The sequence below is a fragment of the Lissotriton helveticus genome, chromosome 3_1, assembly GCF_964261635.1.
Source record: "Lissotriton helveticus chromosome 3_1, aLisHel1.1, whole genome shotgun sequence".
NCBI classification, from domain to species: domain Eukaryota; kingdom Metazoa; phylum Chordata; class Amphibia; order Caudata; family Salamandridae; genus Lissotriton; species Lissotriton helveticus.
Window position 1 is genome coordinate 548,924,690 of NC_136061.1, and position 17,053 is coordinate 548,941,742.

At 41.8% G+C, this 17,053-nt stretch overlaps 1 protein-coding gene across 1 annotated transcript in view; it reads left to right on the forward strand.

The window, feature by feature from the left end:
• The window catches only part of VPS8 (VPS8 subunit of CORVET complex), a 2,052,516-nt gene that overhangs the window by 270,351 nt on the left and 1,765,112 nt on the right, over positions 1–17,053 (forward strand). Inside the window, exons 8-9 of the mRNA XM_078680452.1 lie at positions 9,427–9,513; positions 11,316–11,383. Of these exons, the coding sequence (XP_078536578.1) occupies positions 9,427–9,513; positions 11,316–11,383 (155 nt within the window). The remainder of the gene's footprint in view (positions 1–9,426; positions 9,514–11,315; positions 11,384–17,053) is intronic.

Consider the following 17,053-nt stretch of genomic DNA (forward strand, 5'->3'; position numbering starts at 1 on the left):
TGGAAAAAAATGCTTTTTGAAAAGAATTCGCAAATTACCACAAACTAGAAGTTGGTGGTAGTTTCCAAATCCTTAATATCATTTTTTACATATTTTTTGTTTGATACATTGCATTTAAGGAATCGCAAAATTTGCAAATCCTTCAGTGCAATCGCAAAATAAGGAATAGCAAATTTTGAATTAAGGACATTTTAAGTAATTTCCACATGTGCAGTGTTTTCAAATTATGATTTGAAAATCGTTTTTGGGGAAAAGTAATGGTTTGCAAATTTATGACAAGGACATAATGGTGTATGCTTCTCTATAAGGCATTTCAGTGTCTCTGATGTCATTTTTCCCATATTACATTATAAGACCTTTCCCCATAGAGCACATTCCTTGTAAATATGCTCCCACCTGTGCATGGTGAATTTAGATTTTGACTGTTTGAGTCACATAGCCATGTTAAAAGTCACCCCAAAAAATTGCAAACGCTTTAAAAAAACACATTCATGTGTCTTAAGGACATTTTAAGTCATTTCCCCGTGGACAGTGTTTTGTAAGTGGCGCAAAAGAGGCATACACCTATCATAAATCTGTCCCTAGCATTTTAAATGATTAATTCAGGATGACGATAAGGTGTGGCCTATCCAGAGGTTTGTTTAAGGTGAGGCCTACTCAGGATTGCAGATTAAAGTTACGCTTGATGAAGAATACAGAGGACATAATACATGTAAAGCTCTACCAATGAAGTAAGTGATGTCCACTTCATTGCGCCAGTCATCATAAATGTATCCCTAAGCTTCTTATCTTGTTAGACATCAACCGCCATATGTATCATATAACTATTTTGCATTTCCAAAATAGCGAATTTTAAGGAATAAATAGCGATTCTTTACCATTCCTAATTTGCGATGAGCAAATTGCTAATTGCAAATTACCCATTCATTTCCATGGAGCAGGAGGCCCATAGGAATGAAGGTGCAATTTGCGATTAGCAATTAGCTCATCGCAAATTAGGAATTTTTCCAAAGGTGCAGGGGTGTCTCAAGAACACCCTGCTGCACCCCTGAAAACGAAATTTGGGGGCATATGGCGCACATAAATTTTAACAACATTCCTTTACCTCAAAAACGATTTTCAATTCATAATTTGAAAACACTGCCCACAGGGAAATTACTTAAAATGTCCTTAAGACACATGAAAGTGTTTTTTTATTGCCTTTCCAGCATGGTTGGGTCACTTTTAACATGGCTATGTAACACAAACATTTAAAATCTAAATTTCCCATGCACAGGTCGGAGCATATTTACAAGCAACTTGCGCCACAGAGAAAGGTCTTACATTAAAATGGGAAAAATAACATCAGGGACAGTCAATTGCCGTATAAAGAAGCATACACCATTATGTCCTTGTCATAAATTTAAAAACAATTCCTTTTCCCCAAAAACGATTTTCAAATCATAATTTCAAAACACTGCACATGGGAAAATTACTTAAAATGTCCTTAAGACACATAAAAGCGTTTTTTGATTGCCTTTGCAGCATGTTTGTATCACTTTTAACATGGCTATGTAACACAAACATTCAAAATCTAAATTTTCCATGCACATGTGGGAGCATATTTACAAGCAATTTGCGCCACATAATTCATAATTTTCTCCTTAAAGCACACTATTCTCTATCTAAATTAAAGAAATATTTTCTCACCTTAGCAAATACTTTGAGTTTGAAAACAGTCTCAGAAATACACCAATTTGTCTTCAGCAGAGCAAAAGGTATGCACTCCAGAGTCTGCAGCTATCAAAAGCACAGAAATGCTGTAATTCTTCACACATATCTCTCATGTCACCCAATCAAAACTCTTCCCTCACTTTTTTCAAATGAAAACCCTTCCCCCCTCTGCCCTTTCTGCCTTTTCTGCATGGCAACCACCTCTTGGAAGACTTCTGGTGTTTGCAAGTTCACACAACAATGTTGCAATTGAACTCTGAACTCTCAGTGCACCTGCATATCCAGTGCATTCTTTCATTTAATGATTTTTTATTGACCATTCAAAATACATCTTTCAAAGAACACATCCGTGCACCCTAACTTTCTGTTTTCAGCAATCAAAATCCACCAATCACTGTTACTGCTTCATGAACACAGAAACTCCACAGTTTTTTTCATTTTAAACTCTCATTTTTTCAACTGCCATTTCATTGCCACACTTCATCTGACTGCAGGAGAACCTTCTCTCACCATGTTTTCTGTCTGGATTGTTGGACATAGTTATATTCACTGGGCTCAAAGGTACGTTGAAAACAGGAAATTACCTAACCTCAATTTACAAGATGTGGAAATTAAGTGGTTTGGCCACAGAGGATTAAAATGTCACCAATTGATACCATTGGTGAAAACCTTTATGCATTTGCCCAAACCTGACCTGTTAATTGTGCACTGTGGAGGTAATGACTTGGGCACTTTGACTGGTGTAGGTCTGGAAATGCTTTTAAAGGACACCTTTGAGCAATTAATGGCACTTTTTCCTCAGACTGCCTTGGTATATTCAAATATATGCCAAAGACAGAAATGGAGGTGGTCAAACCAATTTTGTCCACAAATTGAGAAGTCGAGGAAGCATGTAAACAAATCTGTTTCAGCTTACATGAGAGACCATGGAATGGGCTCCCTGTACAACAATAACTTGCGTTACTACATGCAAGATATCTACAGAGGAGATGGAGTTCACTTCTCAGATGAGGGCAACAGAATTTTCACTCTGAATTTAAGAATGTGCATTGGTACCTACTTATAAGTACCTAAATGTACCATAAACCCAAAAGCTCTTCTCAGAGCTACCCTACATCTAATCACTCACAATTATTATTTTACTCTAACATTTTTCACTAATTTTCAACAAAGTACGCTCCCTGGGGCGCTACCCGGTACGCGAACCGGGAGCTAACCTCGCGAAATTTTTTTTAAAAATGTTTTTTTTTCGCACATATAAGCCTCCTCAGCCACCCTCAGAAAACCTAGGGGGTCAAGATAACTCTACCGTGCCCCCTTCTACCCATTCTGAACATTATTTGCCCTCCATCTTGTATCTTAATTCGACCGAAACACAAAATGGTGGACTCCCGGAACGCTTAAGGTTCGCGAACCGGGGCGCTCAACGGTTCGCGTACCGGGTCGCTCCCTGGGAAGCGCACCATCAAAAAAGGTGGGAAAGTAGTTCACAGAAAAGCCACTGGAGACAATTTCACCAAATATAGATTAGCTCATACTACATACCAATCCCTACCATTTTCACAAATTTGATTGGAATTCCATTTAGTCATTTAGCCTGTAGACCTCTCTAAATACCCTGAGGTAAATTACTTCACAAAACACATCTGAAGTGTTGGAATTGACAACCAATGAAAATGTTACTTTCATTTTCTACTTTTTTTACCTGACATTTCATTGGTTATATACCTGAATATATATAAAGGAAGAGAAGAAAACACAGCCATTTTGACTACTACTTCTTGCTGTACATTTCAATAGTATTTTCACTAATTCCTTCAACTTCTTTCTAAAGGTAAGTTTTTATTTTTAAAACTGAAGTATATTGTGCACTATAAGTTAATATGGTAAACTTTTTCTGATAGATATATACTATCCCTCTGTAGTAGTTATAGATTTAGAGAGACTTCTCTGTTATAGTTATGGATGGAGTTAGGCTTCTCTTGTATAATTATGAATTTACTTACGTTAAATCACATACACTTTTTTATATTCCTACTTCCACTCTGATACTATACACTGCCCAAAGATAAATTCACTGATAAAAAATGCCTATCTAAAATTATTCCCAACATTGCCCTATCTCTACTAATAAATATTTTTTTAATCCAAATTTCAGGCAAAATGGAAGGCGAAAACCAAGTTTCTTTTGAAATGGACCTGCAAGAGAGCAGCCAAGAATTGATTGATACAATTGATCAAATTGACATTGAATTTTTCGATGAAACTTGGGACAATGAACTACTGCAATGTGTACAAGCAGTAGATAACCTCCTTGCAAATGAGGACATTTTACACCCTCAGAGACTACAATGTATATTCCATGATAATTATGAAATTTCTGACAATGAAATGTTAGAAAGTTTAATAAATTATGAAACACAATCACAATAAAAAAAAATGCTTAAAAAATAAAGAAAATAAAAAATAATCAACAAAACCAACAATCAATTAACATACTGCATTTGAAAAGTCTCTCATTCATTTTTCATTGTAGTACGCTGCCCAGAACGCTTCCCGGTTCGCGGACCGGGCGCTACCCACGCAAAAAAACAAAAAAAAATTATTTATTTTTTTGCCCCGCGGGGCCCTTTTAAAGCCTCCACATTAAACCTAGGGGGTCAGGGAGGATCTACTATGCCCCCTTATGGTTATTTCCACCTTTGTTTTGGCCTCCTCTTGTCTCTCAATCCTACCGAGAGACAAGATGGCGGCCGCTCCGGACTGTTTAGAATGTTGACAGACACCGGAGAGCCAATCAGCTTCGCTACGCGAAGTTCTGGTACGCGCCCCGGTCCGCGAACCGGGGAGCTGCCCGGTCCGCTGTTACAGATATATATCTTTTTTTAAACGTTAATTTCTCAAAATCCACTGGAGCACATATATTGAGACCTACAAAAGGCACATCGGGCTACCAGTCCCTACAATTTTGCCAAGTTTCGTGCAAATCCATTCAGCCGTTCGGGCTAAAAGTGAGGCCAACCGCCCTATGGAAAACTCAATGTTAAAAACACGTTTTGGGACCCCCCTTTTTTCTCGGCCCCCCCTTGACGAACACCCCCCAAATTTTCAAGGGCTGCTCAGAAACAAAATGTTCCATTTTCCAGAAAATTTCAGCCAATTCCGTCCACAAACGCCAAAGTTATTAGACATAGAATTTTCAAAAAACCCATAGGGAAAAAATCCTAACTATATATACCTACTGGCGACCGCCAGTAGGTAATATCTCCAAGATCCTAGTCTACTTCACTCTCCTTCGGGGAGAATAGCGAGTGCGGACCCAGGCTCTGTGCAAGTTTATTTATTGTTCACTCAAATCAAATCCGCCTTAACGCATTTCTGCCGTTACCGGTCTTGATTGCATGCCATGACATGACACATTGAATATATATATATTGCAGCGCCTTCTCTCCCAATTTCAAGAAGAAACCGCACTCAAGGGGACAGTTGCGTTTAGTTTATTAGGAACACAACAAAGCGCAACAAATGCATTACGGCGGATGCCTCTGCCGATGGCATCTGCTGAAACGTGTTTGTTGCGCTTGTTGTGTTGCTAATAAACTAAACGCAACTGTCCCCGTGAGTGCTGTTTCGTCTTGAAATTCGGAGAAAAGGAACTGCAAGATATTACGCAGGTGCACCCCTGCGATATATCACCCGCCCGTGAGTGCTGCATGTTTGGTGCTCTGGGGTGAAAAAAATATACCAACATTAGACTTTCTCATCTTATTCAGGGTGTTTCTGTTCTTTAAATATTTCTAGTTACTTGAATTTGTGAATATTACATCATTACATCCTCCACTTCTAATAATACTCTTCTGTGTTTTACTAGATGGTGTATATTACAGCACGTTTCCACAATATGGCCCATACTGAATTGTGCATATTATTTAAGTCTTACATAAATCATTCGAATACACATTGTGGCCCATTGGGTATACCCACTTATGAATGCCATCAATTTTCATGTAATTATCGACTTCCAGCACATGTTCAATTAGACAAATTTGTTAATTCAACAATAATTGTCTGCATACAATAATCCATTCATCCTCCAATAGTAATTAGTGGCATGAGAAAAATGAGTTGAGAAGGTAAAGATTAAATTACTTACCTGTAATCTTTATTACTCCGAATACCCCTTTTTCTCGTATCAATATTTACAACTCTAATGGTTCCATTTCACAACCTGGATTCCCTTAGTTTAAGGGTATACAGGAAGTGTGGTGGGTTTAGGCCTTATGTATTGCCATATTGATAGGAAGGGCATAGAAGAGGATTACAGGATGTCTTTGTTTTACATTTGTTTGGTCCAGCTGAGTCACGTGGTGCCTGGGTATAGTTTAGACACCTCACATAGTAAGTAGAGATAAGAGAAAAGGGGGCATTTTGAGCAATTGAATCAATGCCATTACCTAGATTAGGTATTTGCCAAGTCTCTAATGATTTAATATGTTTGTTCAGCAGACCCATCTGTGTGTTTGGCCCCTTTGTTCATTTGCTCTTTCTGAATTACTCTTCAATGTCTCACTTGCTGTCCTCCATCCCCAATTGCATCTCATTTTCTCTGGCTTCTCATTCATATTCATCAAGGTGGTTTATGATTGTGCAACGTTTAGATTTCACCTGGAAGTTAAAAACTGCCGTTTGTAGGTGATTCCTCTATTTGTCGATTGTGTAGCAAAAGTCTGCATTACCTTCTCTTCTAAAACACTTATCTGTGTGAAATCTTGGTAAACTAGAATTTTATCTATACAATACAATACAGAAGGCATTTATAAAGCTTGCTGCAGCTTCTGAAGAAGCGTCCCGGAGCTAGCAGCAGGACCACCAGAAGAGACAACCACTACTTGATATCTAGCTTAGGCATTGTACAGATGAGTCTTAAAACTTATGATAATGGCAATTTTCGAAAGGGCAAAATAAAGAGGAGTCTGAGGGGGGTCTCCCTCACTGCCTAGCCCTGCAGATGCGAGAGCTTCAGGGAGGAAGACATCTGGGATCTGCCCTGAAAGTAGGCCTTAACTCTCCTTCTAAGGTACTACGGGCCCTTCTGCTCCAGAGCTCTGCATGCAAGATTAGTGCCTTGAATTGGATGCGGCTAGTGACTGGGAGCCAGTGCAACTGTGGAAGATGAGCAGATACAGAATGACGTACAGGAATTTTAAGCATAAGATGCGCTTCCGCATTTTGAATGATTTGCAAACATTGCAATATATAGGATGGTAGGTCCAGGTACAGACTATTCGCATAGTCCTATGTTGAGGTAACCAAGGCACTAACAATGGTCTTAAGGGCCAGAACCAGGTGCAACATCCTCCTGAGCGACTTCAAGCTAGCAAAGCAACTAGCCGAAACCACCTTGATCTGTGGTTCAAAAGACAAGGCAGAATCAAATTTGAAGACAAGGTTTCTCACACACGAGGAGCTCTGAAGGCCACCAATTAAGAGAGTCAGGAACCTGGCTATTGCCAAAAAAAGAGGATATCCGTTTTGCCAGAATTCGGTTTAAGGCAACCCACACTTTCAATTGCCCACCCCTTTCAAGCAACTCTAAAGGAATTTAAAGCATTGAATGGCTACCCCCGAAGGCATAAGAAGCTGGGTGTCATCAGCATAAGAAATCACTTTCAGGCTCCAAGGTCTGACCAAGTTGGCCACGGGCTCACGATAAAGATTAAAAAGAGTGGGGCTCAAGGAGGTGCCCTGGGGAAACCCACATTCCAGAGACTTGGGATCCAAAGTAATGATTTAAGCCTGACCATAGCATTCCCTTGGATTCCAGTCTTCATAAGCCTATTCAGTAAGATAAGGTGAGAGACTGTGTCCAATGCTGAGGACCAATTCAAGAGTACAACCATTACTGATGCACCCTGACCAAGATTAGTCTTAACGAAGTTGGAGACCTCCAATAAGGCCGCCTCTGTAGTGTATCCTGCTCGGAAGCCCGATTCCGTATCATGGAGACGAGAATTAGATGCCAGAAAGAGGGTAGGTTGTCTATTGACCGCCTTCACCAGCATTTCGGCTACTTCAGGTAGAAGTGAGATAGGTCTAAAGGTGCTAAGAGCCTTGGGGTCGGCGTTTGTATGTTTTAACAACCGTAACAGGGGGAAGCCTGTTCCAACCCCTCGGAACTACAGTAGACCACAGAGACGCATTTACCAATTTTTTCAAAATAGGGTTAACAGGGCTGGAGTTGTGGGCCCTCTCTGCGATTGCTTCTGACCTACGCTGTCTAGGGAACTGATCATAAATTGTTTTCATTTTATTAGAAAAAAAAGTCTGCGAGCTCCTCGCATAGATGAGCGGAGGGAGTCTGTGGATTTTAAATGGTCCTAGGTGATAAGAAAGAGTTCACTGTCTCGAAGAGTTCCTCTGGTTTATTAGGCGCAGCATCAATGGCTGAAACAATAAAATCTCTCCTTGCGGGAGGATTTGGGGAAACTCACCAGCGCCTTACGTTTCCATACACCAGCTTTGCAGTCTTATCATTGGATTTGCGCCAGCTGCGCTCCAACCGATTACAATATGCCCTCTCCTGTCTCAAGGCCACCGTATGCAGGACGGCTTGGATCAGTTCTGAGGAATCGATTTTATCGGGGCAGTACGGTCTGCCACCATCACAGAACGGGAGATACATACATTTGCATTCACAGATCCGGCAAGCTGCCCAGACCCCTCAAGTGCTTCTAGGAAGCACCCCTCCACAGCGGGGAACTTCCGGTAAGCACACAGCGCTCAGGAGGTGATGACAATTATTCCTGTATGGCTCGCTTAGCCCCCTTTTGGGGATGGACTGCAGTCGCTGTACAGTAATGCCTGAAGTTCAAGGCCCGCATATGAGGTCTGTAGATTTAAAAAAAAAAACAACAATGAAATTAGTATTAGTGACAAGACCGCATTTAGTGGCAAAATGGGCACTAAAAACAGGTGGGTTGCGACGAGGGATGGCATTTAGCATAGGAAAATCTGGAGTCTCTCGCCTGGACCGGGACTAATGACATGTGTGCACAGTTCCTTCCAACCAGAAGCCACGGGACTTGTATGTTGGATTTGTGCAGGACGTTTTGCGCCGGGGCCTTCACTCATCGCTCCAGCCTCCATGGCGGCATCAGTGATCAAGGATGTCAGTGGTGATGTCACGTGCTGTCACTAGTCCAGTTTATTAATACCATCGGTGATGTTACAAATAAGCAGGTGTGAGTTCACGTGTAATGCTGGGGGCGGGTCAGAGTTATGGTTGCAAAGCTCACCTTAACTAACAAACAGGTATTTTTAATGGTTTTTGATCATAACCCTAATGTCCGTTCTAAGTATTTTAATAGCAGACAATATTTTTATAGCTGGAAAAAGGGTCATACATTCTATTTAACCAAGTGTTTTTCATCTACGATTATGACTTTCATAATTAAACTAAGAATTCAAGCCCAGCCAGAGATGTAGTTGAGAAGAAAGCATTTCGGCGTTAAGTTGTTATTTTACTTGTTTGCATATTCATTGCAAGCCCAGGGCTACGTTCACCTTTGCATCTATCGTACATGGTTGCTTTATATTTGTCCTTTCTAATTCAAATAATAGAATAAAAAAGGTAACTATAGAGATTTAAAAATAAAAAATTACTGTTGCTGGAATTGCTATAATTTCAACCATTTCCAATCCCTCTCTTTGCAGATTACTATGTGGGACCTCGCCAGTGGGAAGCTTTTACGGTCCATAAGCGACGCCCATCCCCCTGGAACGGCAATTCTGCACATCAAGGTAAAGGCGGTCAAATATTCCTACTCACTAATTTTCGATGAATGTGTGCCCCAGTTTGCTATTTAGCAGAGTTAAAAGAAGCAATCTAAGCCATTAAACTCCATATTCATTTTGATTCTTTTCAGAAAGTAGAGGCTTAACCGTGATTCATTTTGTGATTTTTAGGGCTTTAAATTTGTTCTGCTCTAAAGCAACACTATTCAAGGTGAAGCAAAAAAATTGCCAAATGCCAATACATTCCAGAATATGTATTTTTATTTGGATAATATAAAATGAAGAAAGGACCAACGTTGAAATGGCAGGTCCTCAATTTTTAAAAAAAAACTTTCCTTTGTTTTATGAAAGTACGAGATTAAAAAATCCAGTAATTTTAATAGCAAATTCCTTTCTTGGAAATGTGCCTTGAAATCCGGATTCTGGTGAGCTGTAATCTTTGTGTTAGTATGTGCTCCTTGAGAAGTGTCCATCACTGTCATATGTCTACACACAAGTTGTATAGGTCTAACCTTACTGCACAGGTATTGAATTATGTACAGAAATGGAGAACAAAGAAATGAGGCTAAACTGTACATGACAGTAGGGACACTGTAGAGTGAAGGTGTGGAAGTTTGGTGAGGGGAGATGGGATGGGTGTGGTCTCTTTTGAATATGATAACAAGGGTTTCACAAATGGACAAGTTGTTGCATAACCCGGTCTTCAGCTCTCTCCTGAAACCTGGGAATTCTTCTATAGAATTCCCATGTTAAAGTTAAGAAAAAAAGACACTTTGCTGTAGCACGACCAACACCATTTGCACTTTGCGCCCTTTGTTAGTCGGCACGAAGTATGACTGGATGAAAGTCTCAACTGTGTATGATTATTCTTAAGGGTTTTGTGCAAATTGGTTAAAGAGAGTGAGGTTATTAAAAGTGTATTTTTCCATGGCCTAAGTCAGTCTTAACTGTGTTATAGGAGAGTAATCTAAACTTACACAAAATGGCATCATATACTCGATTAGGAAGAGACAGAAAATGTTTTGTTGTGACATACCTGTTGGTTGAACATTACTTTAACCTGGAAGGCTATTTGTTCCTAGGAACATGAAACATTACAAAAACTCCTGCAAGAACCTTTCCCGTTAGTACCACCCCCAGAAGGACTCCATCAGTATTGATACATCTCAAAGGAGCTTCTCTTATGATGTGGGGAAACTGGTCCATTTTTTAAAGGAGGTACTGGATAGAATTGGGTTCATTGTAACTGGTAGCTTACATCTAGAAGAGGCACAATTGTTTCTCACATGTTTTTGGTAATCGTAGCCAGGTAGGGACAACACTGTACACTGTGGAAAAGCATTGTTACAGAAACTATGACAAATTCTGAGGATGGAGAAGATTGTTAAAATGCCCAAGGGACGAGTTACGGGCTAAAGTAATCAGAAGAGCATTTTAATAACTTACCGGCCAGGCAATTTAGGAAATGTGAAAGCCCCAGAAGCAGCAGGGTCTGAACTTATTAGATAGCTCTGATGCACTTAGCAGCCACAGCTAATTATCCAGAGTGACTCATCTGGGGTCTGAACATGACAAAATAGGGAGTGGCCAAAGTGTCTTGTGATGTCAAACTGTCTCTGTAGTACTTCTCCTGCAGGCAATTGAGGACTTGTGCTGCAAGACGGTGGGACGTTGTTGAGGAGGTCAGTACTAGGAAGCGTTATCCTTGTGATGTTTTCCTACACAGATGGTAATGTCCATCAAAATGTTGTAAAACAAAACAAAAATATGTTGAAACTTCAAAATGACATTATTTTCTTTCAATGCAGTTTACAGATGACCCAACTCTTGCTATTTGCAACGACAGCGGTGGTTCGGTGTTTGAGTTGACATTTAAGTAAGTGACAATCACAATGATCACAGAGTTTATATATTTTTTCATCATTTTGTGATAAAGATTCAAATCTGAGCCTCAGTAGTAGAGCATTCCAGTAACCACCAAAATAATATAATTTGTATGCACTGAATTATGAAAAGTGATAGTAGTCTGAAATAGTATTTTGATTTTCTCTACAAATCATAACTGACTGTCTAACACCATCGGTTGGGTAGGATCACGTATGAAAAGGTACCACTATCAATCACTTGGAGTCTGCATTTTGATTACTTAATGTTCATTTGGATGTTTTTTTATCTTGCGCACGGTGTGGGCACTGCACTTTATGAGTCGCCTCTTTGCATAAAATACCATTGACTTGTATGACACATCTGCTTATTGCAGATTACAATATAATTCAAAGAATGTTTTGAATTAAAAAAAGAATACACGTTGTTGTCTTTACACTCAATGTCCTTCACATCAGGCAAGTATTTGTGGCCTAGACCAATCGACTGAGCAAATCTAAAGCAAAGCAGCTTCTTTAAATATTTTTAAGAAGCCCAAGCTCCATATTTGCTAGAAAACAAAAATGTATTTGACAGTCGGGTTTAGGGTTAGTTCTAACTTTGAATTGAAAAATTAATAGGCCACATTAGGGTGAATGAAATGAAAATAATTTTCCACTGTGGCTTTGCAGTGCAACAGTGCACTTGGGGAGGGGGAATGTAGGACATAGCTCTCGGGTTCGCAAACTCTGCCTCTTGACATCTGGAGCCAGTTTGATCTTTTACGTTTTTTAATCTGGCACAAGTGTTCGCGACAGCTGATGACTCGTGGAAATGGTTTGTACCCTCACTTGTGGTTCTGCTTATAGGTTTGTGAACCCTGTTTGGGTACAGCAGGATTCACAAAATTAAACTTTTGAAAGATCAAGGCGTCCGATTATAGTTCTGCAAACCCAACACACCTAGCAAAGAGGTAGGGATGTTCACTAAGTAAGGTCTGTGGACTTCTGCCCGAGTCTGTGGACTTTGCTGGAACTTTAAAAGTGTTCTAATATTTTCATTGGTTGAAACTTTACGTATGCACAACATATATTGTTTGCTTCATAGTGTGATTTATGAAGAGCAAGAGACCCTAGCAGGTTCTACTGACAGACACTACTGTATTTCTAATCTCAGCCAAGTCTGACACAGCTGACAGGGAGCTCCCTCGACCATCGTCTGTATGAAAAGTTCCAGCGTGGCGAACGTAAAAAAACACAAACTACTGAAGCAACAGTATTCCATTTGTTTGTATTGTAAAATAAACACAGCACAAAATGTCTAGCTGTGCGGATTTTTTCATGGGACCTAGGAGCGGAGTGTAGGGCATCTTTTAATTTTTTTAGAGCCTTAGTGCAATGGGTATCGAACCAACCAGGATTATCAGGGGTGGTCTTTTTAGGTGTCCTGACCAGAATTTTTTTGATCTCTGTTGAGATATTGACAAAAGAGTTGGTGACTGATTGCGGTGCGGCATTGGCCGCGAGGCATACCTGGAAGTGTTCTTAACAAGGATATTTAGGAAATCCGTGGGTGCCACTTTATCCCACTTGATGGTGAATCCATTTAAGCTCGCGAGTTTAAGGGGAATATTAAAGGTGGGATTACTAGCTTTACTCACTAAAGCATCAGGTTTCATTTTTAGAACCAGGGCAATTGGGTAATGGTCGCTCAGTGCTACATCCAATGTATCCCAGTTACATATAATCCCTGAGTACCTAGTTGACAGAAGGATGTAATCAATAACTGATTGGCAGCCTCTCCTGTTGAAGGTGGGTTGGAAAGGCTCGGCTGGGGAACATAGTTCGTTTGCATAAGACAAAACGAATTGAGAAACAAGATCATTCAGTAAAGCGCCCAGTTTAGAATGTGAAAAATGAGTTGCCGCGTCTTCCTTGCCCTCTCCTAGACCACAAATGCCCACATTGCTCCAAGAGCACAGGGAGCAGTTAAAGTCCCCTACCCAGAGGAGTGCCATATCGCCTTTCATTTGTTCTGCCAATTTTGATAATATGGTTTTAAGGTTATTTACAACTATTTCAGTAAGGGTACTTGGGATGTTGTTGTAAAAATTGACCAGGGCAATGTTTTTTAGTGCTACTGATGTTAAAACAATGACCTGATAATACTCATTTGAGATAAACTTTGTGTCTGTAAAGCCAGAATTGACGGAAAGATATGTGCAAAGACCCCCTTTGTTTCTTCCAGATAAACTCGGTGTGGCAGATGTGTGTAAAGTTTTGTAACCCAAGAGATGGTTCTCCATGGCTGACCATGTTTCTTGTAAACAAATTACACTATATTGGGTCACAAGGTCCAGCCAGGCCGGGTTGGAAAGTTTGTCTACTAGGCCTGCCACATTCCAAGACAAGAGATTGTCGGTCGAATGCATTACTAGATTAGGGGATGGGCCAGCCGTCCTATATGTTTGTCCCCTAGTGATACCTAATGTTGAAGATGGACTATCAGGTAGATCTAAATCGTGATGTTTAATTGTAATCTGGAAAGATGAGGTATTCAATAGCTGAGTAATAGTTTGATGTACTCTTTCAGGAGTTAACTGGGGGATCTCTGACTCCTGTTCCAATCCCTCATTATTACCGGTATACTTCCTCTGAAGTTCCATATTGTAAGGCTGACTCATGTTAGGCCGCTTTTCGGGCTCCATGGCTTCATTTCTTTCCCTCAAGTTATTATCAGTGGTGCCATGCTCGTTAGTGGAATCTGGGAACATTGCTGTCACAGAAGTGTACAGTGAGTGACCTTGACTTTAGTTCTGGACTAATTCCCCCTTCCTGTGTTTTTGTGGCTCCACCCCAATTTTACTAAACTCCATTTGCCGAATGTGCCGAATATAACTCCCTATTAATTCAGTGTTTGTGGCCCCCTGGGGCTTCAGGGAGATTGGGGCGGGGTAACCTCTGGAAGGCCAGTTGACAAGTCAATCTACTCCTTCCAGGCCCGAGAAGGCAGAAACACGATTATAAGTAGAAATGTTGACATTTGAAGGTCCTTGGTGGTACAATAGAGGTAGCCCAGTTTTTGGAGGATTAATTAACATGACCCGGGGGTAAAAATAACTTAAATCATGTGTCTTAATTCCTCCTGTGCGTTTCTCTGAATACCAATCGACTATGTGTGAAGTTGCCCTGTGATCCCTAAAATTAATGATGATAATGTCCCCTTGAATGTCTTTGGGTCTATGACCTACCCAGCCCAATCTTCTTACATTAAGAATTTCTCCGTTAATGGTAGGGGGGAGTGGCCTATTGTGTCTCAGCCAATATATCACTTTGTTCTTGAGGTCCTGATAAACTTCCGTTTTCCCGGGCAGTAATTCAGGAACCCCAATTAGTACTGTGACATAGGGGGCTGCCTCAGGGGGCAGGTCAATCTGTTCATGGCTGCCCCTCGGCTGCTTATCTGGAACACGGGTGGTGGTGGAGTGGGTCTGTATGCAATGAGGTTTAATATGTTGTCCTCCTGCCCTAACTTCTCTTTCTGGGGCATGGGTTTTATCAATAGAGTTGGGTGTTGATATTTTCTCTATGGATGCAGATGTTTGGCCCCTGATATTCACAGGCTTGGTTGGATTTAAACCCTCAGGTAATACGCAAGCGTGAGTTAGTTTAATAGAGGAAGACAGAGTTTGAATTTGGCCCGTGTTGTGTGCAAAGATTTTCTCTAAAGACCCTAGTTGGTCTGTGATTCTTTTCGTCCGCTCAATTAATTGTAGTAGTAAGGATCTGAGCAAATGCCCGATAATCCCACTAAATCCTGAGGAATGGAATCAGAAAGGGCCACATGGTCCTGGGCAGTCTTCTTAGTGGTTAGTGTTTGACTCTGTGATGGACTCTGAGGCATATTAGTAATTTTTGAGTGCTTGGCATGATGTTTAATCCCCCCCCGCTTTCTCTTTTTAGTGGTGGTACCTGTCACTATCATTTTGTTGCAGGAATGCGGTATCAAGATTGGTTGGGAAATAGCTGTTTGAATTTGGGTCCCTAAGGAGGCCTCTATAGGTGAGGCTAAATGTGGATCATCTATGCTTAAGTCGCTAAGTGATTCACTTAGTGCTGATAGATTTTGTAGAAGAAGGGGGATACTAATATCGCCAGATGAATCATAATTAATGTCCCTGCAGGTTGCTGGTGGTGTGGTAGAAAGTTGGATTGAGCCCAGGGATGAGCGCTTATTCAAAGGGTATTCTAATGACAGCCGGTGCTCGGCAATGGCTATCTCCCTCTCTACCACAGAGGTGGCCCTCGTGATGTAATGGTCGAGTGTCCCTCTGGTAGCCCCTACCCCTAACGAGCTTCTGCTTTTAGGCAGTCGAGAATTCATACTGCGCCGGGTTTTCAAGGCCGCCGCAGGGACCTCTATCACTTATCTCTTTTGTTTTACCAAATGATTGAGGCAGGGATGTTGAAAACACACGGTTAAATGTCCACAAAATGTCCACCATAGGAAGAACCTGTTACCTTACTACATGTGTCCAGTGGAGCATGCAAAAGGGGGGGGCCCAGCCCAGCCTCGGCCAGCCCCAGACGGCCGCAGACGGCCCCGCCCTTGTCCCGGGCTTCTCCCGGCACACTCCTGCGCGCTCCCGCGCAGCGGGGGGGGCACCGAGATTTATACACAAAAGGCGCACGGGGCGTTGTCAATCCCCCAAACCAGATGAGGGCAGCCCAGAGCCTTCTGGGACTTTGAGTCCTGCCGTGGAACAAGGGCGTTAGGGATAGAGTCACAGCCCTTCCAGCACCTCCGTGACAGCTGGCTTTCTTCTCCACTCCTCCGCTAAGATCTGGAAAGATTCTCCAATGGAACCTGCTCGGTTAATGCCCCAGCCGGTAAAAGGCACACACGACGCTGTGTCAGTAACTTGGGCCCTCACCTGGGTCAGACTGTCTGGAAGAATTGGGCCCTTGATGTCCCTGAGATTTTCATGAGAACATGAAGGCTGAGAGTCAAGGCAAAGAGCCTCATCAACATTAGTGTGCTCCAATAGGACCTGCATTCAAGGGCCAGAGTCACTACTTCCAGCCTTCCGCTTCTCTCTCCTGTGCCGCCACAAGTACCTAGACCCTGAGTGGAGACCTGGGGCAGCCTCTGCCCGATTAGTGCTGCCCTATGCGAAAGCACTGACAGTTTTGAGAGCAGGGGTCTGGGTAAATCTTCGACGAGAGAGCTCCATCTCTGCTGCTCTGTGGGCATCTAAGGGGCGGCAGGATGACTAGCACATTGCGCCAGAACCTGCCGACTTAGGCAACAGCTAGAATTCCCTCAGAGGAAGTGGATGCCCTAAAAGGTGAAGGCTACTCACTGAGGGTCTCCTTGTTGGGGGCAAAGATTTCATCCTATAGGGCCTGCGGATAAGGAGAACAAGAGCTCTCACTTGAGATAGGGGGGCAACGGCCTAACCTACTGTACACTAGTTACCAAGCCGAGACTGGCATTCAATCGGAGGGCCGCTTGGCTCTTTGCATACTAAAGCCATTACCCAGAAGGAACCAGACAACCATCAGGCTGCGGTGAGGTGAACCTAGCAAGAGCTACCTGCATCCAATAGCGATGGAGAAATCAATCCATAAACGTGACCAGGGCCTAGACCCTGGGGCAGAATCCCAAGACAAGAATTAGAATA